This window comes from Bos mutus, chromosome 14, assembly GCF_027580195.1.
Source record: "Bos mutus isolate GX-2022 chromosome 14, NWIPB_WYAK_1.1, whole genome shotgun sequence".
Lineage (NCBI taxonomy): Eukaryota > Metazoa > Chordata > Mammalia > Artiodactyla > Bovidae > Bos > Bos mutus.
The window spans coordinates 17,418,404-17,444,436 of record NC_091630.1 but is presented as its reverse complement, the minus strand read 5'-3'; the positions used below and the strand labels follow the sequence as shown (position 1 = coordinate 17,444,436).

The 26,033-nt window shown below is 39.6% G+C and overlaps 1 protein-coding gene across 8 annotated transcripts in view; it reads right to left on the bottom strand.

Moving 5' to 3' along the window:
• Nucleotides 1-26,033, bottom strand: part of VPS13B (vacuolar protein sorting 13 homolog B) — an 805,186-nt gene that overhangs the window by 142,915 nt on the left and 636,238 nt on the right. For all 8 annotated transcript variants that reach the window (XM_070383027.1, XM_070383026.1, XM_070383030.1 and 5 more), the window contains 3 exons: nucleotides 20,179-20,381; nucleotides 17,634-17,841; nucleotides 17,153-17,337 (listed from right to left, as the gene is read on the bottom strand). In XM_070383027.1, the coding sequence (XP_070239128.1) occupies nucleotides 17,153-17,337; nucleotides 17,634-17,841; nucleotides 20,179-20,381 (596 nt within the window). The remainder of the gene's footprint in view (nucleotides 1-17,152; nucleotides 17,338-17,633; nucleotides 17,842-20,178; nucleotides 20,382-26,033) is intronic.

Genomic DNA, 26,033 nt, shown 5'->3' with positions numbered 1-26,033 from the left:
AGCCCAAATGTCTCAGCATAGCCTTTAAAATCCTCCACCACCTGGCTTTAAGCCTACTTTTCAAGCTCATCAACTACTGTACGAACTTCCTTCCCTGTACATCCATTAACACTTAGTGCATAACACGGGGTGATAGTTGCCTATGTGTTTGTTTCATGAAGCTTGGATTGTACAATCTTAGAGATAACGCTTATAAGAACAACCTGTAAATAGTATTAATCATTGTCACTACTTTTTGGTCCTTTCCCTCAAGTCCACCGGACAGTACAGAGACTAAGTGAATAAGAATTCAAAATGTGCTAATACCCCACTTTCATTACAGTATAAATTATCGACAAGAGACCCTATGTCATGGCCACTATTCTTGTTGACGTGTGGCCCACATCTTCCTGTCCCTTCCCAACCACACCTAATTTATTGCTGTATATCTCTGCCATTACCTTTCTGTACCTCTGCAATAAAGGTTTTTGGTTTTAAAAAAAAAAGGTGCTAACATCCAAATGTTCAACAACTGATGAATGGTAAGTAAGGAAAATGTGGTAAATCCCCAAAACATATTACTATTTGGTAACAAAAAGTAACGAAACACTGATTCATGATTTAAATGGGTGGACTATGAAAACAATATGCTAAATGATAGAAATCAGTCACACAAAAAATCACAAACTATATGATCCCATTCACCTACAATGTCCAGAACAGGTAATATACAGAGACAGAAAGTAAATTAGTGGTTGCCAAGGACTTCTCTGATGGTTCAGAGTCTGCCTACAGTAAACGTCTGCCTACAATGTGGGAGACCCGGGTTTGATCCCTAGGTTGGGAAGATACTCTGGAGAAGGAAATGGCAACCCAGTCCAGTACTCTTGCCTGGAAAATCCCATGAACACAGGAGCGTAGTAAGCTATAGTCCATGGGGTCGAAAAGAGTTGGATACAACTGAGCAAACTTCACTCAAGGGCTGGAAGAGAGGGAAGACTGGAGAATGACAGCTGAAGGGTACCAGGTTTCTTTCCAAGATGATAAAAATATTCTGAAATAGTGGAGATAACTGTACAACTCCATGAAAACTGCTAACATCGAAAAAACAAGAGAGTTCCATAAAATCATCTACTTTTGCTTTACTGACTATGCCAAAGCCTTTGACTGTGTGGATCACAATAAACTGTGGAAAATTCTTAAAGGGATGGGAATACCAGACCACCTGATCTGCCTCCTGAAAAATATGTATGCAGGTCAAGAAGAAACAGTTAGAACTGGACATGAACAACAGACTGGTTCCAAATAGGAAAAAGAGTACATGAAGGCTGTATACTGTCACCCTGCTTATTTAACTTATATGCAGAGTACATCATGCTAAATCTCAGGCTGGATTATGCACAAGGTGGAATCAAGAATGCCTGGAGAAATATCAGTAACCTCAGATACGCACATGACACCACCCTTATGGCAGAAAGCAAAGAAGAACTAAAGAGCCTCTTCATGAAAGTGAAAGAGGAGAGTGAAAAAGTTGGCTTAAAGCTCAACACTCAGAAAACTAAGATCATGACATCCAGTCCTATCAGGTCATGGCAAACAGATGGGGAAACAATGGAAACAGTAAAAGACTTTATTTTTTGGGGCTCCCAAATCACTGCAGGTGGTGACTGCAGCCATGAAATTAAAAGATGCTTGCTTCTTGGAAGAAAAGCTATGACCAACCTTCAGTTCAGTTCAGTTCAGTCGCTCAGTCGTGTCTGACTCTTTGCGACCCCATGAATCGCAACACACCAGGCCTCCCTGTCCATCATCAACTCCCGGAGTTCACTCAAACTCACGTCCATCGAGTCCGTGATGCCATCCAGCCATCTCATCTTCTGTTGTCCCCTTTTCCTCCTGCCCCCAATCCCTCCCAGCATCACAGTCTTTTCCAATGAGTCAACTCTTCACATGAGGTGGCCAAACCTAGACAGCATATTAAAAAGCAGAGACATTACTTTGCCAACAAAGGTCCATCTAGTCAAAGCTATGGTTTTTCCAGTAGTCATGTATGGATGTGAGAGTTGGATTATGAAGAAAGCTGAGCATCGAAGAATTGATGCTTTTGAACTGTGGTGTTGGAGAAAACTCTTGAGAGTCCCTTGGACTGCAAGGAGATCCAACCAGTCCATCCTAAAGGAAATCAACCCTGAATATTCATTGGAAGGACTGATGCTGAAGCTGAAACTTCAATACTTTGGCCACCTGATGTGAAGAACTGACTCATTGGAAAAGACCCTGATGCTGGGAAAGAATGAAGGCAGGAGGAGAGGGGGATGACAGAGGATGAGATGTTTGGATGGCATCACTGACACAATGGACATGAGTTTGAGTAAACTCCGGGCGTTGGTGATAGACAGGGAAGCCTGGTGTGCTGCAGTCCATGGGGTCGCAAAGAGTCAGACAGGACTAAGCGACTAAACTGATGAAAATACTGAACCATTGAACCGTTCCCTTTAAATGCATGAATTGAATAGTTTAATAATTGTATCTCAAATAAGTTGCTAAAAAAAGTGCTAACACTTTAAGAGAATCAAAATTCTTGACTTTGATGTTACATTTAAAATGTTGCTATAGGGGCTTCCCTGGTGGCTCAGTAGTAAAGAATCTGCCTGCCAAAGCAGGAGACACAATTCCTCACAATTCCTCATCTGGGAGGATTCCACACATTGCAGAGCAACTAAGCCCCCTCCAGGGGATCTTACAGAAGTTATTATATCCTTCCTTTAACCCTTGTTTTATTATATGTGTGCATGTGTATACAAACAAATGCATGTAAGTGTGTGTGTGCATGCTCAGTCACTAAGTTGTGTCTGACTCTTTGCAACCCCATGAACTGTGGCCCACCAGGCTCCTCTGTCCATGAGATTTCCCCGACAAGGCTACTGGAAGGGGTTGCCATTTTCTTCTCCAGGGTATCTTCCCAACCCAGGGATCAAACCCGCATCTCCTGCACTTGCAGACAGATTCTCTACCACTGAGTCACCTGGGAAGCCCCCTAACCACTGGACCATTAGAAAATTCCCAGACTCTTTGCTCTTAACAACTAGGCTATATTACTTCTTTGGACCTTACTTTTCTCTTTCTGTTTGTTACTGTCTCAACATTGTAGCTTTCAGGAAACAACTCAAATTTTTTAAACAATGGTTTTTACTATGACTCTCATAGGGAGAAGTACTTCTATTTAGGGAAGAATAATTCATAAAAAGAGGATCATACACCATCAGCTCATATTTACTGTCCTTTCATTTTTTTATACCTCAAACATTTTTTAATACTGACCAATAAACATCAAACACGCTGATTGCTAGGCATAGTTCTTCGCTTCCAGGAAAAAATAAAAAACTTCCCCTCCCTCCTTTTTAAATGCAGGAGTATTTAATAGGAAAAGAGAAATAGGCTAATAAAATTTCTACCACCAAATAAAGTGACAGGACAAAAATGACTTCAGTATTCTTGCAGTTTGCAAATGTTTTTCATTTGCTTTAAAAGCACGTCTTACTGACAGATTCCTTCTCCACCTCTTATTCTTTTGAAGCGCAAGGAATGCTAGCATTTCAACTACTTATTTATATATTTCAAAAATCTCATTTGCTTTTTAAGTTTTCTCCACAAATTCTGCCTCAGCAAACTATTCACTCATGGACTAGAAAGTGAGTTCTCTTACTGCAATGCAGACTGAGTGATGAATGAGTTTCACAAGCAGGCCAGAGGCAGAAGCAGGTCACAAGCTGGCTAGCACAGCAGGCAGCACGGACTTAGATCCCTGGGGGGGTTACAGCTGTGACGCCAGCAGGCACTTTCAGTGTCTCCCAAGACCTCTCTCCTTCCCTTCCTCCTCAGCAAATGAGTCCCAGGTAGCCCTTAGGAGTAGTCACGTGATATACAGTTCTGGACTCTGGGATGCTGGCAGCACAGCGTGCAGGGTGTGGCTTCCCAGGAACAGCCTTTTCTCAGCTCTTTGGTTCCCTCCTCTTCCTCTGGCTGGACTGGGGACAGGAGGCTTCACGCTCATGCAGCCATCTTGGACCATGAAGGAAGAGCAAGTGCTGGGGACAGCAGAGCAGCAGAAGCAAGAAGACATCTGGGCCCTCATGACTTTGTAGAGACACGTATAGCCCTAGACCATCTGCCTTCAGGTTATTCTCATGTATGACAGGAAAAGAAGCTGGTTTTGCCTAAGCTGTTATTGTTTTGTACTTTCTATCACTCACATCTGAACCTAATCCTAATGGGCACAGAGGTCCAGTAACTCTGGCAGGATTTCTTGTTGGGATTCTCATCAAAGACTCATACATTTTACAGGCATCCATAAACTTTTTGAAACTATATGTGAAGTCGTGTGTGCATTCATGCGCTTTTCAGGGAGAAGAGGCCTACAGCAACTCAACTTTTCAGATCCTCAACTTTCCTATCTGTAAGAAGGGGAGAACACTGCTCACTTCTGCGGTTGACTTCAGGAGCAGATATAAACTGCATACAGAGTAGCATGGCGAATAGTGCCTAGCATGAGAGGTACTCCTCTTATTTCCCAAATTTTGTAAATAGTCTTATCGTATTTCCTATGAAGCTGAAGTCTAACTGACATCTATGCTATGACTTCTCTTACTCTCATTAAATTGCGATACTGGTTGTCAAGAACACAGATTATTTCTCTACGTCTCCTGCATTCATTTCTTTTTCTCCATACCAGTTATTATCCCCCATCTCCTCACACCCTATCCCTCCAGTTACAGCTTTTGCCATCTCTTCTCTGAGACCCCTAACAGGTCTTCTACTTTTTTTAAAAATTAATTTTTTTGTGTGTGTGTGGCTATGCCACATAGCTTGTGGGATCTTAGTTCCTCCACCAGGAATTGAACTCTGCAGTAAAAAGGCCCTGGCAGTGAAAGCACCAAGTCCTAACCACTGGATTACCAGAGAATTCCCAGGTCTCATTTTTGGTCTCTTCTCACTCCATTCCACTCTCTACCTTAATTTACCTAAGGTCCTGGACTGCCAATGGTTTTCCAATGCCCATCAAACAAAATACAAACTCCATACTCTAAAAGTAGTCAAGCTGTACAACACACAGGAACTTATGATTAATAAAAACCTAGATTTGAGTCTCTGTTTTACCTCCTTACTTGCTTTATGATCTTGGAAAGACTAGGTAACTTCTCAGAACGTAAGTAACCCCAGCTCTAGAGATAACAGGACAAACTACACAGGGTTACAGAGAGGATACAAGAGATATGACATGTAAAAGGACAAGTTTGGTGCCTGGTACATACTAGATGCTCAGTAAATGTGTTACTTTCTTTCTCTGCATGGAATGGTCGTAGACTAAAAACCCAAGTCTAAGGCTTATCCCTTATCCACTAATCTGTTACTTTCATAATTTGTGCTGGTCAAACCAGATTATTTGCAAACCCCCAAGCTTAAATTCTGTATTCTTTTACTCAATTTTGAAATTTTGCTCAGGCTCATCTTTTCTTCCTATACCCTTTCCCCTCATTTTATATGTTGAAATCCTATTTGGCCTTTAAGGATCCTCTCAATTGCCATCACTCTCCTTGCTTTAAAGCCATGTTCTCCAGGTGTCTCCCATATCCAATCAGTTCTGTCTTGCCTTATTCTTTGTACTTGTTATCCCTTCTAAAGACTAGAGGTGCCTTGACAGCAGAACTAGAGCCCTCTCCTCCTCTGCGTATTTAATGGCCCTAGCTCAGATCTTTTTATCTGTATTTACCGAATTAAAGCTCAAAGTTCTCAGGCGGAGCTCTTTTTAATGTATTCCTAGATCTTTTTTTTTTTTTTTTAAATACTTTTACAACACCATGAAGACAGGATGATTTAAACGTATCCAGGGAATACTCTATTTTAGGTTCCCTTCATTGTCCAAAAAGGGAGGCAATGGCTTCTGGATGCAGAACACTTAGTAGTCGATCCAGCACTGTTACCCATCATTCAAAACCATTTATTTTTGTGTCCACTGAGTATGCATGACTTTTTCCTTTCCTTTATTTTCTAAGAGTCTGGCTCTGCCTCTTACTTCCTCAAAGCCCGCAAGGCTTCTTTTTCTTTTCTGTATTTCAGCAACAATGAATCTCCTATCTGGCTTTGAGCACCCCTCCTAAAGATGATGGATAGGAGCAAGGCCTTCTGGGACACATTAGCACAGCTGCCAGTGGGCAGGAGGTGCTTATAAAATAAAAAGGCTCGGGATTCTGGGAACATATGTGCAGCTATAAGTGAACCGCCCAACACAGTTGAAAAGAAACACCCAAGAACACTTCCTTTTATTCTTTTTAAGTTGTGCGTGGAAGAGGCAAATCATATTAGATTGCAAGTAACTCTCAGAAGGATTCTTTTCCCCTCGTGTCACCATGTGCTAATATCATAACCTTTGCCTATCAGGTCCATGTGCTTTAGAATCATAGAAAGCTTGTAAAGTCAAGTTTAAAGCAGCAAAAGTCTAGTTTTTAATTTATTGGGTAATACTGAGTATTACTCTCTGACTTGGAACATTTTTGCATGTAATTAAAAAAAAAGAATAAAATCCACACAACTAGAAGGTTTAAGGAAGCTTCAGTTCAAGCTGTGAATAAGTAAGATGTCATTAGAAAAGCCAAACAAATCACCAAGCTACAGACATGAGGCATCACATTGTAAACTCAAACAGAAAATTATTTTATAGGTAAAGATCTCATACATCACTAGAACTGAGAGTATTTATAGAAATCCGTGAAGTTGCTAATGTGTTACACAGTCATTGCACTTAAAAACGAAGCACCGATCAAGATAGATACTTGGGGAAAAGAAAATATCTCTTACGTATCTGTAAGATATAGAAACCTGCTTAATCTATCTTTTGGGAAGACACCTGGGGAGGAAAATGAGAAGATTTAAAAAGCTTGTGATGTATAGAGAGAAACAGCTTTGCCAGATATTTGCAAGAGGAAAAGCTGGAGAAACCATAGCAAAAAGAAGTAAATTTCTTTTAGTGAGGCAGTCTTTCTTGAGACCCTGCTGGCAGTGGCGACTCTTCTCCAACACCACAGGCCACATATAAAAGGGTTCCCTCTTGCAAGAGCAGAATATACTGTGAAGATCTTCAGAGGTGGTCAGACAGGAAAGCATCAACCGTCAGCAGGAGGCCAGTATTGACCATGAGCTGCGCCAGGCTAGCCAGGGTGGCGAATGAGAACAGTTAGAGCTATGACATAGGATGACTCCCTCTGCGGGTATCTGCAAAGCTCACAAATGACTCCTAATTCGCAGCCATGTTGGGGAATTTGATTCCACCCCTTAGCTGAATGGGCCAAGAGTGCCTGATGACAAACGAGGCCCATCAAGAATGTGGAACTGGACCAGAGGCTGGACTTGTAGGTGTGACTCTGAGAGCCCTGAGAGTTGTGGGGAGACTACCAGGTGGCCTGAGAAACAGGGAAAAAAGAAGCTGCTGCTGCTGCTGCTAAGTCACTTCAGTCATGTCCGACTCTGTGTGACCCAATGGACAGCAGCCCACCAGGCTCCCCTGTCCCTCGGATTCTCCAGGCAAGAACACTGGAGTGGGTTGCCATTTCCTTCTCCAATGCATGAAAGTGAAAAGTGAAAGTGAAGTTGCTTAGTCATGTCTAACTCTTCGCGACCCCATGGACTGCAGCCTACTCGGCTCCTCTGTCCACGGGATTTTTCAGGCAAGAGTACTAGAGTGGGGTGCCACTGCCTTCTCCGAAAAAAGAAGCTAGTCTGCTGAAAAAGAGTAAAGCAAATATGAGGAAAGAAGCAGAGAGAGGAATATAGCAGGTCAATACTCCCCTGGATTTCCTGTCTTCCATTCTTGGCCCTGTCCTTTACTAAAGGCCCAGACGCATCTTGCCCTTGGCCTCTAGGACTCCCCCACTATCTCTTGACACGAGCTGTCACCTCTGTTTTTCGCTCGGCCAGCTTCAGGGGTTTTCTGCTATCTGCTGACCTGCTACCTTGCAGGCACTGTTGGTGTAGCTGGGGGAAGGTTGCACCTCCTCTAACAGCCATTCTCAGTCAGTGGAAGCATTTCATTAATCACATGCAGAGCCATCACTCTCAATAAGTACTATGACAGACTATAACCAGAAAAGTGCCTTTCTCAGAAAATAGGGCTTTCTTGGTCTGTCCCAGTAGAGCTGAGGGCCTCTGATCAGTTGAGGGGACAAGTGATGAGGATGGTGACATCATAGTGACAGCAGTTACTAAGTGCTGTAACAACTTACTGAGCCTTTAACTGCGTATGACATCATAGTGTGTGAGTGAAAGGTGCTCAGCCATGTCTGACTCTTTGCGACCCCAGGACTACACAGTCCATGGAATTCTCCAGGCCAGAATACTGGAGTGGGTATCCTATCCCTTCTCCAGGGGATCTTCCTGACCCAGGGATTGAACCAGGGTTTCCCACATTGCAGGCGGATTCTTTACCAACTAAGCTATCAAGGAAGCCATGCCTGGTGCTTAACATAAATTGTCTTTCCTCCTCCCAACTCTTCAAGGTAGTTAAGAGTGGGGTTTTGTTTGGAAAGGTTTATGACACACTGTACAATAGAGACGTCATCCAGGAGAGGCCAGCGTGCTGGGAAGGCAGGTGCCACGGGAGGGTACTTAGCATGACAGATTCATCATGATTTACGACCTGGCCATGGGTCTTGCAGTCTCAAAAAATGCCCACGGTGTCCCAGGACTGGCTAGATTTAGGAATGCTGAATCATGTAACCAAGTTCACTAGAGACTGATATATAAACCAGATGCCAAGATATTAATTTACCACGAGATGTATCACTGCCAAACAGCCTGGATACTGATGCTGGCCTGAGAAGTGTACGAAACTCTCTTTAGACAGACTGCATCAGGAGTCAAACTATTAGAAGGATATTTGGGTGGTTAGATGATTTGGATGTTAGGCCCAGAGATCTGACAGCTGCTACATTCATCTCCATAAAGGGGATTTAAGCTACCAGGTGAACCAGACACTTAGGCACCGTTTCTTTGGACGCTACAAGGACGGCTTCTTCCAACAAATGCTTCTATGACCATCCTAGGCTTCTAGAACTGACCAGTTCTCCTTATGAAGGAAAGGTTCTTTATTTAGATATCGTAATACCCAAACAGTCTTGTGTGTCTGGGAGTCCTTTTATTTATTTAAGGTGATTTTGCATTTTGGTCCGATTCATTATTTCATGATTGAACAGTCTGAAGCCAAAGAGTAATTTTATTTTCTTTCCATATTTCTCAACAGAGTTCCTAACTATCACTTATATGTGTCATTTATAATATGAATACTGTACTGTTTTACAAATACAGTAAAGAACATAAGTTTTGGAGTCAGAAAGACCTGGGATGAAATTCTGGCTCTTCCATTTTTTTTTTTAAATTTTATTTAATTTTTAAACTTTACATAATTGTATTAGTTTTGCCAAATATCAAAATGAATCCACCACAGGTATACATGTGTTCCCCATTCCATTTTTAAGTTTAATGATTCAAGACCATTTAATTTTTCATGGCCTCAGTTTCCGCACTTATAAAATGGGGATACTCCCCACCACCCACTGCAAAAATGAGATTTAATGAGGCTATGTACTCGAAACACCTGACACAGAGCTGGATGTAAAAAACAAAGATGATCAGAACACTCTGGAGCAAAAACAACATAGATCTCAACCATTTAGACTCTCCTTGGCTTCTAACTATGCATTGTTTTGATTGTTATTCTCCCAATGTGGTTTCACTTTGATTTTTATAATCATATTAGTGTTATTTTAAAAACTAATTTCCCTGACTTTTGAGTTGGATAAATAAAAACGAACTGGGCATGAGTACACTGATTTCTTTGGCTTACCATTCTCTTTCTCCACCAGAAATAAACAAATGACAGAGTCTGCTTTTTGTCTTTTTTTTCCTGTTATCCTAGAGAAGATATCTTTTATGAACACTGGTCATTTTTTTTTTTTTCATGTAAGAGATTTGGACCTAATTCTGAAGCTTGAAAATGCCTTAACTGTGAAAGTGCTATGAAATTATAGAGCTTTAGTAACAAACTTATTCTTTTTTTTGCCAATTAATTCAATTTACTCTTCTAAATGTCATAATTCCCCAAATTACATGATTTCTCCTATATAAATGTGTCTATCCTAATACATATTCAGCTATTCTATCTCCTGAATTTGCATATGTAATTATGGCCTCTCTTTTCAATTAGATTATAATCCCTACAAGAGTAAGGGCAGATCTTCTGTCTCTTCATATCTTCATTGTCATATGCTATATTGAAAAGGTATTCAACATTTATTGATGATAAATGCTACAATGTGGAAATAAAAGTAACAGATACATATGTTTATCTTCTCATTTGTTAATTATATTCACATTTTCTGAAGGTACAGATCTGATTTTAAATGTCTATTTCATTTTTCTAATGTAAGGTTTTGTGAACCTGTGTTCATTTTTTCTTGAAATTACTTAAACATTTTCTTTCCCTTTTATCTGACTTTAACACCAGTAGTCTTATGTATACCCTAGATATTTTCTACATTAAGAGAAACGTCTGACTTTAGCTCTTATGTCTTTACTTTTAATCCATACAGTATGTTATCCTTTATTTTACTTCTTTAACTTTACTTCACATCTGCTTAAATTGCTCCAGTGATCCCAACCCAATACTGAATGTTTATCTTGAATTGTAATGTTCAAGCTTTATACTCTTGAGATCCTTGGGGAAAGATGATTATTTAGTTTGGGCTACTGTCATATACCTAATGAAGATATCTAAACATTTAGTACAATATATAAATGAAAATAAATATTAAAACCAGAGTAATACAGTACCAAGAGAACAAGAACAAGCACCATGACTGAACTATGTGACAATTAAAATCCCCATTACCAATTCCACTACAAAGTATGAATTAAAATTTCACAATCTGAGAACATGGGTATTTCCAAAATGGAAACCTCAGTAGGCCGTATACACACAGGATGAGGAGAGAGGAAAACCTACAGTATATGCCAGACACAGTGCCAGAAGTTTCTTACCTTTCAGCTCACTTCAATAGCACATCTATTCTAGTAGGTTGCTGGTATTACTCTACCTTAAGGTGGCGATAGTGGCAAAGAACCTGCCCACCAACACAGGAGATTCAAGAGAGGCAGGTTTGATCTCTGGGTTGGGAAGATCCCCTGGAGTAGGAAATGGCAACTCACTCCAGTATTTCTGCCTGGGAAACCCCATGGACAGAGCAGCCTGGCGGTTACAGTCCATGGGAACGCAAAGAGTCAGACACAACTGAGCAATTGAGCACAAATACACTACTAACACTTAAATTTAACATGATAAAATTGAATGCAAAATATGCTCCTTTTGCTTTTTGTGAACATTAATTTCAGGGTCTTTATTCTGAACCTATGGCTAGTTTAACATCATAGAACTGTTTTCCATATTTTTCAGTACAATCACAAAATAAATTCCATAAAGTCATATGAGGAGCCTGGTTTATAAATCCCAATATTAATCATGGAAAGACATATAAACAAATACATTTAAGGAGTCTATGTAAGGTCAGTTTTTTTATGAACCAAATAATACTGAAGGAAAAAAAAATCCAAACTCGATTTTGTTTTCAGGACTAAAACCAAGGAGATTAACTTACTTTTGTACTTAGGAACTAGCCCCTGCCTAGGGGCAGTGGACTTGGCAGAATATTCAATGATCTCACCAAGAGCCCATGTAACGTAATGACATTAGACTGTGTGTTTATACTAGGTAATACCACTGAAGCATAAAACACAATGCATCCGGACATAATTCAGTTTGTAAAACCAAATGCATTCAATAGCCCCATAAAATAATGGCAAACAATGGAATATGTCTGAATTACACAGACCAGGAACATAGATATCCATGTACTCATCCACCCATTCAATATACTGAGCATCTCGACAGCAGTGGGTACTATAAGGAACATAATGACAAATCAGATGTGACCATTTCCTTTGGAAACCCAGGTGGGAGACAAGATATGGATGACTAAAACGTGAAGACTAGGTGAGAAACAGCATAAACTTGATGCCATGAAGTGTTACAGGATGTCAGAGAAAGGCAGTATCATGGGTGGAGAGGGTGTCCAGGAAAGGCTTCCAGATGGCACTGGAGCTGTCTGGAAGTATGGACTGGATTTCAGCAAAAAAGAGACAGATGCCCAGGCAGAGGGAGTGGTCCAGTCGTGGGCGGCCACCAGCCCCTTTGACCAGAGCAGAGATTGTGTATAAGGGAAGGAAAGGCAAAGCTGGGCCTGGAGGTTTAGCAGGGCCCTCAAGGCCGGTCTAGCAGAGTGACTGGACCACTGAAGGTTTTCCTCCTGGAGAAGGAAATGGCACCCGACTCCAGTACTCTTGCCTGGAAAATTCCATGGATGCAGGAGCCTGGGAGGCTACAGTCCATGGAGTTGCAGAGTCAGACATGAATGAGCGACTTCACTCACTACTTCCAGGTCAGTCTAACAGAGTGACAGGACCATGGAAGGTACTCCTCAGGGAATGACACAATCCACCTTTTCCTTTAAGAACTCAGTAGGGCAGGTTGGAAGAAGAGACTGAAGGCTGAAATTCCATTTCAGTTCAGTTCAGTTCAGTCGCTCAGTCGTGTCCGACTCTTTGCGACCCCATGAATCGCAGCACGCCAGGCCTCCTTGTCCATCACCAACTCCTGGAGTTCACTCAGACTCACGTCCATCGAGTCAGTGATGCCATCTAGCCATCTTATCCTCTGTCGTCCCCTTCTACTCCTGCCCCCAATCCCTCCCAGCATCAGAGTCTTTTCCAATGAGTCAACTCTTCGCATGAGGTGGCCAAAGTACTGGAGTTTCAGCTTTAGCATCATTCCTTCCAAAGAAATCCTAGGGCTGCTCTCCTTCAGAATGGACTGGTTGGATCTCCTTGCAGTCCAAGGGACTCTCAAGAGTCTTCTCCAACACCACAGTTCAAAAGCATCAATTCTTCAGCACGCAGCCTTCTTCACAGTCCAACTCTCACATCCATACATGACCACAGGAAAAACCATAGCCTTGACTAGACAGACCTTTGTTGGCAAAGTAATGTCTCTGCTTTTGAATATGCTATTTAGGTTGGTCATAACTTTCCTTCCAAGGAGTAAGCGTCTTTGAATTTCATGGTTGCAGTCACCATCTGTAGTGATTTTGGAGCCCCCCAAAATAAAGTCTGACACTGTTTCCACTGTTTCCCCATCTATTTGCCATGAAGTGATGGGACCAGATGCCATGATCTTCATTTTCTGAATGTTGAGCTTTAAGCCAACTTTTTCACTCTCCTCTTACTTTCATCAAGAGACTTTTTAGTTCCTCTTCACTTTCTGCCATAAGGGTGGTGTCATCTGCATATCTGAGGTCATTGATATTTCTCCCAGCAATCTTGATTCCAGCTTGTGATTCTTCCAGCCCAGCGTTTCTCATGATGTACTCTGCACAGAAGTTAAATAAGCAGGGTGACAATATACAGCCTTGATGTACTCCTTTTCCTATTTGGAACCAGTCTGTTGTCCCATGTCCAGTTCTAACTGTTGCTTCCTGACCTGCATAAAGATTTCTCAAAAGGCAGGTCAGGTAGTCTGGTATTCCCATCTCTTTCAGAATTTTCCACAGCTTATTGTGATCCACACAGTCAAAGGCTTTGGCAATTTAGGCAATCCCATTTAAGAGGCTTTATTTTGGTCCAGGCATTTGAATATGAAGGAGAAGTGGAGGGAAGGAAATTAACATTTATTAAGAGCTCACTTTGTGTAAGGCATTTGTTTTAGCTTTAATATTTCACTTAAATCTCATGGAAAAAACTCTGAAAGGTAAATAGCGTTGACTCAGATGTTCGGTTGAGGAAATTAAGTCTCCAAGAGATGAGCAGTTTGCCTAAGGTCACTGAATTAGTAAAACACAAAGGGGGAGGGGACAGGAGTCAGCAGCTGAGACTTTAATGTCCAGGTTACCTACACTAGACCAGGTTGATAAACAGACTTCTTTTCACAGGTTCCCTGCTATTCAGGATTGGGAGTTCAATATTTTAGCTGTGTCTCTGGTACAGATCTAGAGATACTTACACAGACTGGGAGAAGGATTCTGACAAGACAGAGGTTTAACGTTGAATACTTGAATGCTTAAATTATGGAAACTCTTCTGCCCCAAACAACCACAGAAACCTGCCTGCTGCACAGATAGCTTCTAATGACTGAACAGTGTCTCATCCATCTCTGACCCCCTCAGGAGTATGCCCAGGTTCTGGCACTGCCAGGGCTCAAGAAAAAAGCTGTCATATTTCCACAGATGAGGTCACCCCAACCCCTGGGATGAATTTTGCTCCTCACCAGGTGAATATAAGGCTAGGCCAGGAGCTCAGTAGCATTCTTCTGTCTCAGCTGTTAGCTTTGGGTGTTCTTGATCAGCACTGGGATCTAGCCTTCCCCTTCAGCTTACAGTAGGTATAACCCTGTCTTGCTTCTTAGACCAGCAGCCTTGTCTTTGAACTCTGCCACACATCAGTTCCTCTCTCTCCAAGAAGATACGAAATATAGCAGGACTTCTCTGATATCAACTCTCGTCTTGTTGAAACCTGCCAGGCTTCCCTCACGCGGTGCTTATGCGCCAAGTCTACTGTAAAGGCCCCCGGACTGTCCCAGATCGCCTAGACTACTTCCGCTGGTCTGGAGAGCCATTAGACCCCAGCTCTTTCTGGTCTAGCCTGTGCTTCCGCGTGATGAAAAGACTTTTGGCGATAATCATTGTAACAGTACTGGTAGTACCCATACTTGTATAGCATTTACTATGTGCCAGGCATTGTTCTATGTGTCTTATAAATATTCATTCCTATAGCCATTACATTATTAATAGCCTCATTTTATTGATGAAAGAAAAGCAAAATAGAAAACCTGAGGTCGAGAGACTACTTTACTTGTCTAAGGTGACACAGCTTGAAAACGGCAGAGCCAGAATCTGAACCCAGGCATTCTGGCTATAGTTCATTCCCATAACCACTCTGCTCTCCTGCCTCTCCAGTGGCAGTGAGAAGATGAAGAACATGTCATTAGTGAATGTACTTTCTAACTTAAATGCTCTGTTTAATACAACTGGCGTAATACTGCTTGCTACCAATGGTTATCAGGCTTAGGATAATTTTTAACTATAAATCTGAACCCTAAAATCAGTTACAAAAAAAGCCCTTTACATGATGCTGAAACATTGATATATGAGTATTTTCATTGTGACTGAAAATACTACAGATGTTCTGCATTTAGGCTAGTCGAATAAGACAGTAGGATTCAAAGACAATGCCACTTTGTTCAGCAAAAATAATCCAAGAATACTGGTAGAGAAGATAATCATGAATATGACTCTGACAGATGGGGAAGCAAATATGAACATTTAAGAATCAAAGTAGAGTTGCTACGAGGACAGATCTTAGAAGTCTTCATCACAAGGGAAAAAAATGAAAGTAGAGACAGTTGACATTGTGGCAAATTGGATAGTTCTGCACACTCTGGTTTATTTGACAAAATGACACATTTCATTGTTATCAATTCAGAAGGTGAACATCTGATTATATTATAATCAAGAATCTAAATAAGAATTAAATAAGCCTATAATAGGTAGTGTGGACTCCTCTGATTTGTATTATTATTCTGACTTAAATATAGATCAGTCATTAAAAAAAACAAACTGGTTTATATTTATTTATGAGGGGCTGGAGATAAGTGATCAGGACATACCAGAGAGGTGGGCAGTGCAGAGACGATAGGTCCTTGTGGGCCAGAGTAAGATACTGAATTCTGTTCTCAGTATCAGAGGAAGGTTTCAAGTTAGGGGAGTGAGGTAATCTCATCTACATTTTTAAAAGATCACTGTGGTTGCTATTTGAAAAGTGCATTGCAGGGAGTCAAGGATGGGTTCACAGAGACCAATTAGGAAGCTACTGTATTAGGGGATAGAAGATGGTGGCTTGGACTCAAATTGTACCAGTAGAAACACAGAGAAGTAGATGGAATAGGGACATATTTGGAGGTAGAGCTGACAGGACATGTTGATGTGGGAAGTTAGAGAAAAAGAGCAATCAGGAATGCCTTCAAGTGAATGACTGTGTGATTGAGCAACAGGTGGAAGACTAGGAGAAAAACAAATTTTAGGAGAAATTCAGGTCTGTAGAATTAATAAGTAGAATAATAATACAGTGATATCTGCACTCGAGGAAATGATGGACAACCAACTTTGCACAGAATCATAGGGAATATAATCACTCATTAGATGGCTTTCCTACAAGCCTACCACTGGTCCAGGACCATTTTCAACTCTGGAAATGAAATGAAAATTGTCACCCTTTCCAGCCTTATGGGGGCATATATTATTTCATAGAACAGCTCTAAACATGCTGAAGGGTGTGAGCACGTGCTAGGTTATTCAGAAGATGTGTGGTGGGGGCCTCCCTGGTGGATTAGTGGTAAAGAATCTGACTTCCAATGCAGGGGACATGGCTTTGATCCCTGGTCTGGGAAAATCCCACATGCCCTGGGGCAACTAAACCTGAGTGCCACAACTACTGAGTCAGTGCTCTAGGGCCTGGGAACCACAGCTACTTAGCCCATGCGCTCTATATGTGCTCTGCGACAGGAAAAGCCACCGCAATGAGAAGCCCGCACACTGCAATGAAGAGCAGCCCCCACGCACCGCAACGAGAGAAAAGCCTGTGCCACAGTGAAGATCCACCCCATCCATAAAAGAATAAACCTTAAAATAAAAGAAAAAGAAACTGTGTGGTGAACGCAGTGACACTGCTTGTCCCATTACAGCTGGAGACCATGTAGGCTACAGGTCAAAGAGGAGAGCCAGGAACTCTCAAAACTGCTATGTACCATGAATCTGAATAACTTCATTCCCTTATTTTAACATTTCTAGTGTGCATGTGTCTTGTGTGTATGTGTACATATGTATGTTTGTATGTGCACATACATGTATATTTCTCTGAGACAACTGGCGGAAAAGATAGGTATGCTCCCAATATTTTTCCAAGTATCTGATCAGCACCCTCCCACAGTGTTTTTATTTTGAAATGAAGAGTCATTCCAAACCTGCAGCATGTCACCAAGGTCTGCTGTGCTAATGTCTGGATCCTCGGTGGTGTTGAAGGGTACAGGAGTTATGCGTACAAGGGTGAGCACTCTAGGTTCTGGGTATCTCCATAGCATCATCCCTGGGCTATCTTCGGTTTCATTGTAAAACAAGACTTCATAGACACCAGGCATTTTCAAAGGTTCTGTTAAATGAAAGTATAATTAATTGTATGCTTCTGAAGTGGGACATGTTGGTTCATTACAGCAAGAAAAAATTATGAATATAAAAGAAAAGAATATAAAGAAGCTGTCTGATCATGTTTATATGGTTTAAGAGAGGAACAAATCAAGAATCTTCCCTTAAGAGAGAATGAAAGGCAAAGTACTGTTTTGGTACTGCAGGTATTCTATGCACTTAGTTTTCAAGTGATGTTGAACTGTTATCATTTACCTAATATGGAGGTAAACACACAGTCATAGTGAGGCTATCGCTACTTACCAGCATCCCGTATATACTGAAATAGACCTGTCCGTAGGTCATCTGAACTTTGTTCACTTTTAAATATCTGATTTTTTTCCAAAGGAGATGGCATTTGTGGAACTACTTCAGAAACTTTTGCTTCAAAATTTCCTTCCTCGTTAAGGTATCCACTGAGTAATTCATGTAGAAGAATTAAGCAATTCAAATGTTCTTGACCCCAGAAAACCTTTAAAATCATATGAAAAATTTTACTGGCTTTAAATACAAATATCTCATGAGGATAATTAGGTACGATCATATTTGAATTAGTTCAAGACTATAATTACATTTAATTACTGATAATAACCAACCTGTAATTTTTAAGCAATTCACTTTTGGGATGAAATTCTATTATTGGGGAAATACATAGAAACAAGAAAATCAAGCAAATCCTATAATGTGTGGGTAGCAATCAATTTTAAATGCTGAATTGATAATAAAATTATGTAGATGAGAGGTAATGTTTATGAATTAACTTAGTTAAGTGGGAAAAGAACATTGAATACAGTATGAGAGAAGCAATGAAGATCCTTTCAGGTCAAAATGTTAATAATAACAGGTTTGTAGAATAGCTTCTATTTTGTCATGAGATTACATGAACACATCCTGCTATTAGGGTTCCTTTCTTTGTACTTTGACTTTCAGAGAAAAAGAGAAGGAAGATGCTCAATGAGCTTGAACTTAAAAGGCTCCCAATTTCAGTGTTTAGTGAGAAAGTACCAACCAACACAGCCCTTGAGAACCAACTGCACAGGAGCTACAGTAGAGTTTCAGAACAAACTCTTGCTACTTCATCTAACAGAGAGGATCACCTTCCCTTTTTCTGCAGGTGAAGACTGTCTATAACAGAAGGATGACCAGTGGGGAATAATGATTAATGTCAGAGGACTTAAACATTTAATAAAGTTGAATTTCTCCAAATATTTCAGGTGAAAGCATTACAACTGTAATTTTCTAGAGAACCAGGTAATATAGAAAAGAAGAAAAGAATATACAAAGGTAGAAAAGAATAAGCCTATGCTTTGTGGGCAAGTTTTAAATCCTAAGTTTAAGTCCTGCCTCTGGAATTAAGGCATCTCAGAAATGAAGGTAAGAGATATGATACTAAGTCTATTTTTCCCTCATCAATCTTATTTGTATTGAATCTGAAAAAAATAGTGATAGGTGAAAAGTCAAGTTGGCGAGTCAAATACCATGCTCCAGCTCTTAAAATGTCAAGAGGCTTTATAATATAGAGATTATATACTTTGTTTTGCTTTTATTCTTGTTTTTAATGTGGATTTACTTTGCTTCCTTGGAAAAATGGTAATGCAATTAATATTCTTGACAAAACAACACATAAGCACAAGCTTAGTAAATATATGAAGATTTATAACAGATACTAAAAATCTCCAGACCAATATAAAGCAGTAAGTTATTAGGCTCTGCCCACATCGAGCTCTGTGTCAGTAAGAAAACTGGTGAAACAGTGGAGGCAAGACAGCTTATAGATTAAAACAAGAAATCCATATTTAATATGCCTCAACTATTAACAAATTAGTCATTTCCACTTTCTATAACTCTGAATTTCTCAAGCTCTTTAGATCTGTGTCACATTTGGGGGACATCAAATCATACCAAAAAAACCTTCAAATTCTATCCAAATAGAAAATTATCAAGAAATAAATTGGATAACCTCACATATTCTGCACTTGGCTGCAAATCAAATGCATAAAACACTGCAGTGTGAAGTTGTATGTCATGTTAGTCATCAGACAGCATAACAGCTAAACAACATGTCATTAGGAAATGGCTCATGTATTACTGATGACACTGCCTGAGACAGGCTGACTACTTTATAGTAGAAAAGTCTACACATTAGGAAAAAGTTTATTGATTCAGCAATTCCAAACATGTCCTCACAATACTTATATACAAATATTTATAGCAGCATTATTCATAATAGCCAAAAGTGGATGGAATCTAAACGTCCATCAACTGCTGAATGGATAAATAAAATGAGATACATCAATACAGTGGAGTATTATTTGGTTGTAAAAAGAATAAAGTACTGGCACCTGCAGAAACATGAATGAACCTTGAAAACATTATGCTAAGTGAAAGAAGCTATTCACAAAAGACCGCATTTCATATGATTCCATTTATATGAAATGTCCAGAAGAGTCAGAGACAGAAAATAGTGGTCTCCTAGTTCTGGGGAGGGGATCAGAGGATGATGGGGAGTGTGAATGGTTGAAGGGTTTTGCAAGTAGGTGTGTGAGAATATTTTAAAATGGATTGTTGTGATGACCACGTGACTCTGTGAATACATTAAAAAAATCACTGAATGCTATACTCTAATTAGGTGAATTGTATGGTTTGTGAATTATGTTTCAATAAAGCTGTTAAAAAAGTTTAGTAAGACACCAGTCCGACAATACCCTTTCTCACCACACTAAGTTTAAAATTTAATGAAACAGTTCAAAAAAATGAACAAAGGCTAGTTTAAAACTTGTGGGAAAAAATGGGGCCAATCCCCACAGACCTGTAGCAGACCTCCTCTTAAATCAATGGATATTTTTGGTATGGACTGTTCTGGGCCTGGATCGCCACTGTGTTTACACCACTTAGCTTCCAAATTGGCAGTAGCACAACACGGTCCTATTAGAATCCGACTTCTTTCTTTGAGACACGTTTTAAGGAGAAAATCATTTACGCTGAGTAGAAAAGATGACCCAAGAATCACACCTAGAGGGTAAAAAAAAAGAAGAGATGGAGAGAGGTAGATAATGTAAGTCTTCCTTGTCAAGAAAAAAAGTATGATTGGGCAAGAATTATCTGTATTTTTTAAGAGTGTCAACTCATCCTTTGTCAGAGTTTTCTTTTCAGTTGGCTTTTCCCCACAGTTTCATGCCATTTATATAGAATTCTAGCTATGAAGCAGGTATACCTTATTCACATTCCTAACAAAGCAATATTTGCCAAAACATTATGACTTTTTCCATGTGTGAGCATTTTAAGTTTTATGAGTAGAGACATTTTCATTAAACTGTGCAAGTTTTTCAAACAACTACATTAAGAATGAGAACAGCTGCTTCATTTGTCTATTGTTAACATGATGGGAGAGGGCAATTTTCTGTGATTTCTTAGAGTAACAGAGTACAGTATATTACTTTGCTAGACACTCAAGTTTTTGACTGGCCCATGTTAAAATTCAAAACAATCAAAATATATAACATGTGTTTTCTAAAAAATTTAGTTTAATCCAAACTTCACACATCATAACCACTTGAAGTTTACAAAGTTTTAAAAACAGATAGTGGCAGGTTAGATTTATGGGAAAAACTATATGCTATAGTTCAAAGTAAATATATCCAGAAAAGGAATACACTTTAAAATGGAGCTTTTCTTTTGAACTTAACTAGAAGTGTAGATCAAAACCTTTTCATAAAACCAATGGCACACTTTAAGATATTTGGATGAAAAGTCAGAGTGGTGGGTTAACTTTCCCCTAAGGAGTCCATATTCTGAATTGTCATTGTGAATATTGAATTTCACCAGACCACATTTGTAATGTCTATGGCTTATTTTTCTAATGATATTTGATCCTTAAAAGAGATGAAAGATTAAAAAACACCTTAGACCCACAGTATACATGTTTCAACGTACAATACCCACATTGGCTTTTTTAATTCTGTGGAGACTTGAAAACTGCATATATGTTGTATGTTCCTACTTTAGAAATAAGACACACCATGCAACTTCTAATCTTCCACGGAAGACAATCATATTCACAAGAATGTTAGGGTTAAAGACTTTCGTTAAAAATCGTGACGGTGGAAATCAATTTCTTAAATTTGTTCATCAAACGTATTGTGGCAATAAGACTTCTGTTTCACTTACATAATTTTCTATACTTCGCTTAAAAAAAATAGAACAGTAAATTAAAAAATTCAGAACAGGCCCTCGAATACACAAGAATCAACAATCATCTTTATTAACGGAGAGATAGAATGACTTCTGATTTACCTGCATTATATTTCCTAAAATATTTAATTCTCAACAGTAAGTACTTGCTAAATGAAACATATCAATTTCTTATTCAGAAATTTGTCATAATGGGATTATAAAGGTAGGGCTTAATTGAGTACAATCATCTAGCAAATGAGCATTAAAGGAATGTCAGAATTACAATACCCATTATTCTCAAATATGAATACATTGATCTTCATACTCCCCTACAATGAAATATCCCATTATCTGGTGGAGAATTCCATGGACAGAGGAGCCTGGCAGACTACAGTCCAGGGGGTCATCACAAAGAGTCGGACACAACTGAGCAACTAACAACAACAATCTTAATGTGAATGCTCTATTGGTCCCTCACACAGGAAGTGTTAAAGGTCTTCTAGGTTTTTAAATCTTAGTGTTTATCATTCTTATCAGGCACCTGGATTGGATAAATCTGGGGCCTACTTTGAGGGCTCACTCTTAGATATGTTTCTAACACTTATCAATTTCTATATCACTCTATTCTTCTAAAGTCCTTCTTCTGATCCAGGATCCAATCTAGAATCCTTAGTTTTCTTTAATTAGTGACAGATCCTCTAGTTTTTTCTTGTCTTTCATGACCTTGATTCTCTTAAACAGTCCAGGCCATTATCTTGCAGAATATCTCTCAATTTGGATTTACCTGGTGTTTTCTCATTAGAATGAGGTTATGCATTTTTGGCAAGAATACAAGAGAAGTGATATCTTTCTCAGCGCATCATAGTGGAGCGATACTGATGTTTTACTACCTGCTGGTAATATTAATCTTCATAACATAGCTAAAGTGGTGTCTATCAGGTTTCACCACTGTTGTTTTTCCATATGTAAATAATAATTATCTTGTGGAGAGGTATCTGGAGATTATCCATGTATCCTCTTTTACATCAAACTTTCAGTCACTAAGTTAGTAGCATTCATCAATGGTGCTTGCTTGCAACAGTTATCACTGTGGGGTCTGGTAATGTTAATCTTCAATTTCTCTTATTCTTCTACATTTATTAGCTAATTCCCTGGTGGCTTAGATGGTAAAGCGTCTGCCTACAATGCGGGAGACCTAGGTTCAATCCCTGGGTCGGGAACATCTCCTGGAGAAGGAAATAGCAACCCACTCCAGTACTCTTGCCTGAAAATCCCATGGACAGAGAAGCCAGGTAGGCTACAATCCACGGGGTCGCAAAGAGTCAGACACAACTGAGCGACTTCACTTTCACTTTCATTCTACAGTAAAAAGAGCTGTCCCTTCTACCCTCTTTATTAGTTCAATTATTTATTTATACCAGTATGGATTCATGAATATCAATTTTATGAGCACTAATCTAATACTTTCATTATTTCACTTTGTTGCTTAAATTTTTGGCCATTGGGAATCCCTTCAAGTTGATTCCCATGTCATTCTGATATATCCCTATCATTTTTTGATAACTTCTTTATTTTCTGGCCACAAGATGTTTCAGGCTCAATAGTATTTTTTTCCCCATCCCATCTCTAGCATTAGTCATTTCTGCAGAGTTTTGATTTCTTTTGCTAAAGAACGGTAGCTAGAAACCAAAATCTGGGTGGTAGGTACGCTCATTGCTGCTAAGGTGTCACTGCTCCTAGAGCCTCTCAGCAGAGTGGGCTAAGAAGTATATGTATGTTTACTGCACATGTATACACACCATCAATATTTCTGTATCAGTAAATACATTAAATGAATTCATACTGATACCTCTAGTTCTAATCCAAAACCACAGAATTTGGTTTCTAGCCTATTCTCTCTTTTTTTAACTCTTTATTTTGTATTAGCGTGTAGTCAATTACAAACAATGTTGTGATGGTTTCACGTGAACAGCAACGGGACTCAGTCATACATATACATGTATCCATTTTCCCTCAAACAGCCAGGGTGCCACATAAAATTGAGCAGAGGTCCTGTGCTATTCAGTACATCCTTGTCGGTTATCCACTTTAAATGCATAGTCCCTTTTTTTATTTGTAATCTCTTCCTATGATAGTGAGAAACCTGCAGAGTACTCCTTCAGATGTACTCATTTCTAATCATCCCCAAAACATCACTTGGAGAGAGTGGTCAAAATTAAAGCAAAAGAACTAAGACAGACATAAAGGACAACTTTATTAAAGCAAAGGTAATCATCTACCAAAAAAAAAAAAAAGACTATCAAAAGGAAGGGCTGATATTTATCCCTGAAAGTCTAAGAACGGGCTTGACAACATTTTGTCTGGAGCATACAGATGAATATTGCCTTTCTCACTCTCTCTACAGCACTTTTCATTTATACAAAGATATTTGTAAGTACATAAAATTTTCTTTGTAGAAGTAACTTCATACATATATACAGAATTTGAACCTTACTAGTTATTTCTAATATGTAGCAATGATCTCAAAATACTGATACTATACTGTCTAAATTAGTTTCTGTGGTTTTGCCTTAAAAAAAGAGTAGAACTGGAATGACAAAATTTACTATGTATTCCTCAGAAAGTGCCTACCTCTTCTCAAAGAACGCAGTGTTGGTGGAAGGTTTTTCTTAATTCCCTAACATTACACAACTAGAAGTATTTATTGCTAGAGTGAGGAGGGGATGTAAGAAAAAATTCTAGACTTGCATTTTTACATTAAAAAAATCGAAATGTTGACAGCCTTTGTGTTACTGTGTATGCTGCTGAACACATGAACATTTTCCTACTGTCATACAAATTCTATTCTTTTTTGCTCAGGTAGAGAGAACAAGACACCTAGAATTCCTGGGCAAGTAAAGATAAAGGTAGGGACTGAGATCTTGGGAAAATGGCCCAGATATAGCGAATGAACGGCCAGGCAAACATCTGGGAACCTGAAACAGGAAGAAAGGGGGATCAGACTCAGGAGCACACTGAGGAAGGAGGGAAGAGACACACTACGACTGAAATTCAAGAGACTGTGCAGTTGAGTCAGGTGCTGACCCAGCTGCAGCTATATTTTAGCAATGGCAGAATTTGATAACTGGTTTTCTACAAAGTAGACTTGTAGGGCTAGGAACCTGCTGAACTTTCTAGATTTTCAGCTTTGAGTCTCACTGGAGTTTGATCTGGTTCAAGAATGAACATGAGATTTAATGAAAAACAGTGAGGCTCAGCTGGTAAAGAATCTGCCTGCAACACAGCAGAAAAGGGAGATGTGGGTTCAATCCCTGGGTTGGGAAGATCCCCTGGAGGAGGAAATGGCAACCCGCGTGTGTGCACGCACACACACACACACACAGTGAGGCACAATACTTTGGGGAAAGAAACCATTTCTCTTGCTTTCCGGTTTTGAAGTCAAGAAAATGAAGGCTGCTGGCAGCCACCTTGTGCAGGATATTTCAGTGAACTTCTTTACTATCATGGCTTTAAGGATAATTTCTTAGGACATTATCCATAACTATGCCTCATTTCTTAAATAAGTGCTACTCCCATGCTTCTAACTTGTCTATAGAGAATTTGGATATCCTGGAAAACTTCTAACTTGATATTTATGCAGGTATGTATTTGTCATTGAACCAAAATTTACTGGTTATCTACCATACAGTGGGGTATACACAAAGATAAAGTGAATGATTTGCCATTCTCTTTTACATCACAAGATATTGCCATTTGTTAGCCTCAAGCCTCAATTTGTCAGCTTCAAGTTCTGAGATCTCATTGAGAGGGGAAAAAAAAAGACAATCAACAATATGTATAATATTGACTCCGTTAAGCAAGGGAACTGTTGAAAAACACAAATACTTCCCTATTATCATACAAATACTTTGTTTTTGCTTTTTATTCATTTTATCTGCTGTCTGTTCTTTCACTCTAAATCAAATATGTAATTGAACACCTTTTTTGTAAGGCCCTGTTATTTTCTTTCCCTCTTCATTTCCCCTCCCTCTATTCTTACTTTTTCTAATCCTTTACAGTCTGTACATACATACGTACTGAGTCATTTCAGTCATGTCTGACTCTTTGCTACCCTATGGACTGCAGCCTGCCAGGCTCCTCTGTGCATGGGATTCTGCAGGCAAGAATACTGGAGTGGGTGGCCATGTCCTCCTCCAGGGGATCTTCTTGACTGAGGGATTGAACCTGCATCTCTTAATTCTCCTGCATTGGCAGGTGGGTTCTTTACCAGGAGCACCACCTGGGAAGCCCCTCCAGCCTATTTCTCAAGTCCACCAGCACTGATCATGAGTTTGAACTCACAGAGGATACTGAGAATTAAGACGCTAATGTTGACAGTGAGGATGTAGGAACAGGCATTGCCTAAAGGCGTTATGCAAACACATGACCTGTAGACATAAATGTGCCCTACCTGGTCCCTTCTGTCTCCTTTCTTCTCTTTCATGTCTTACA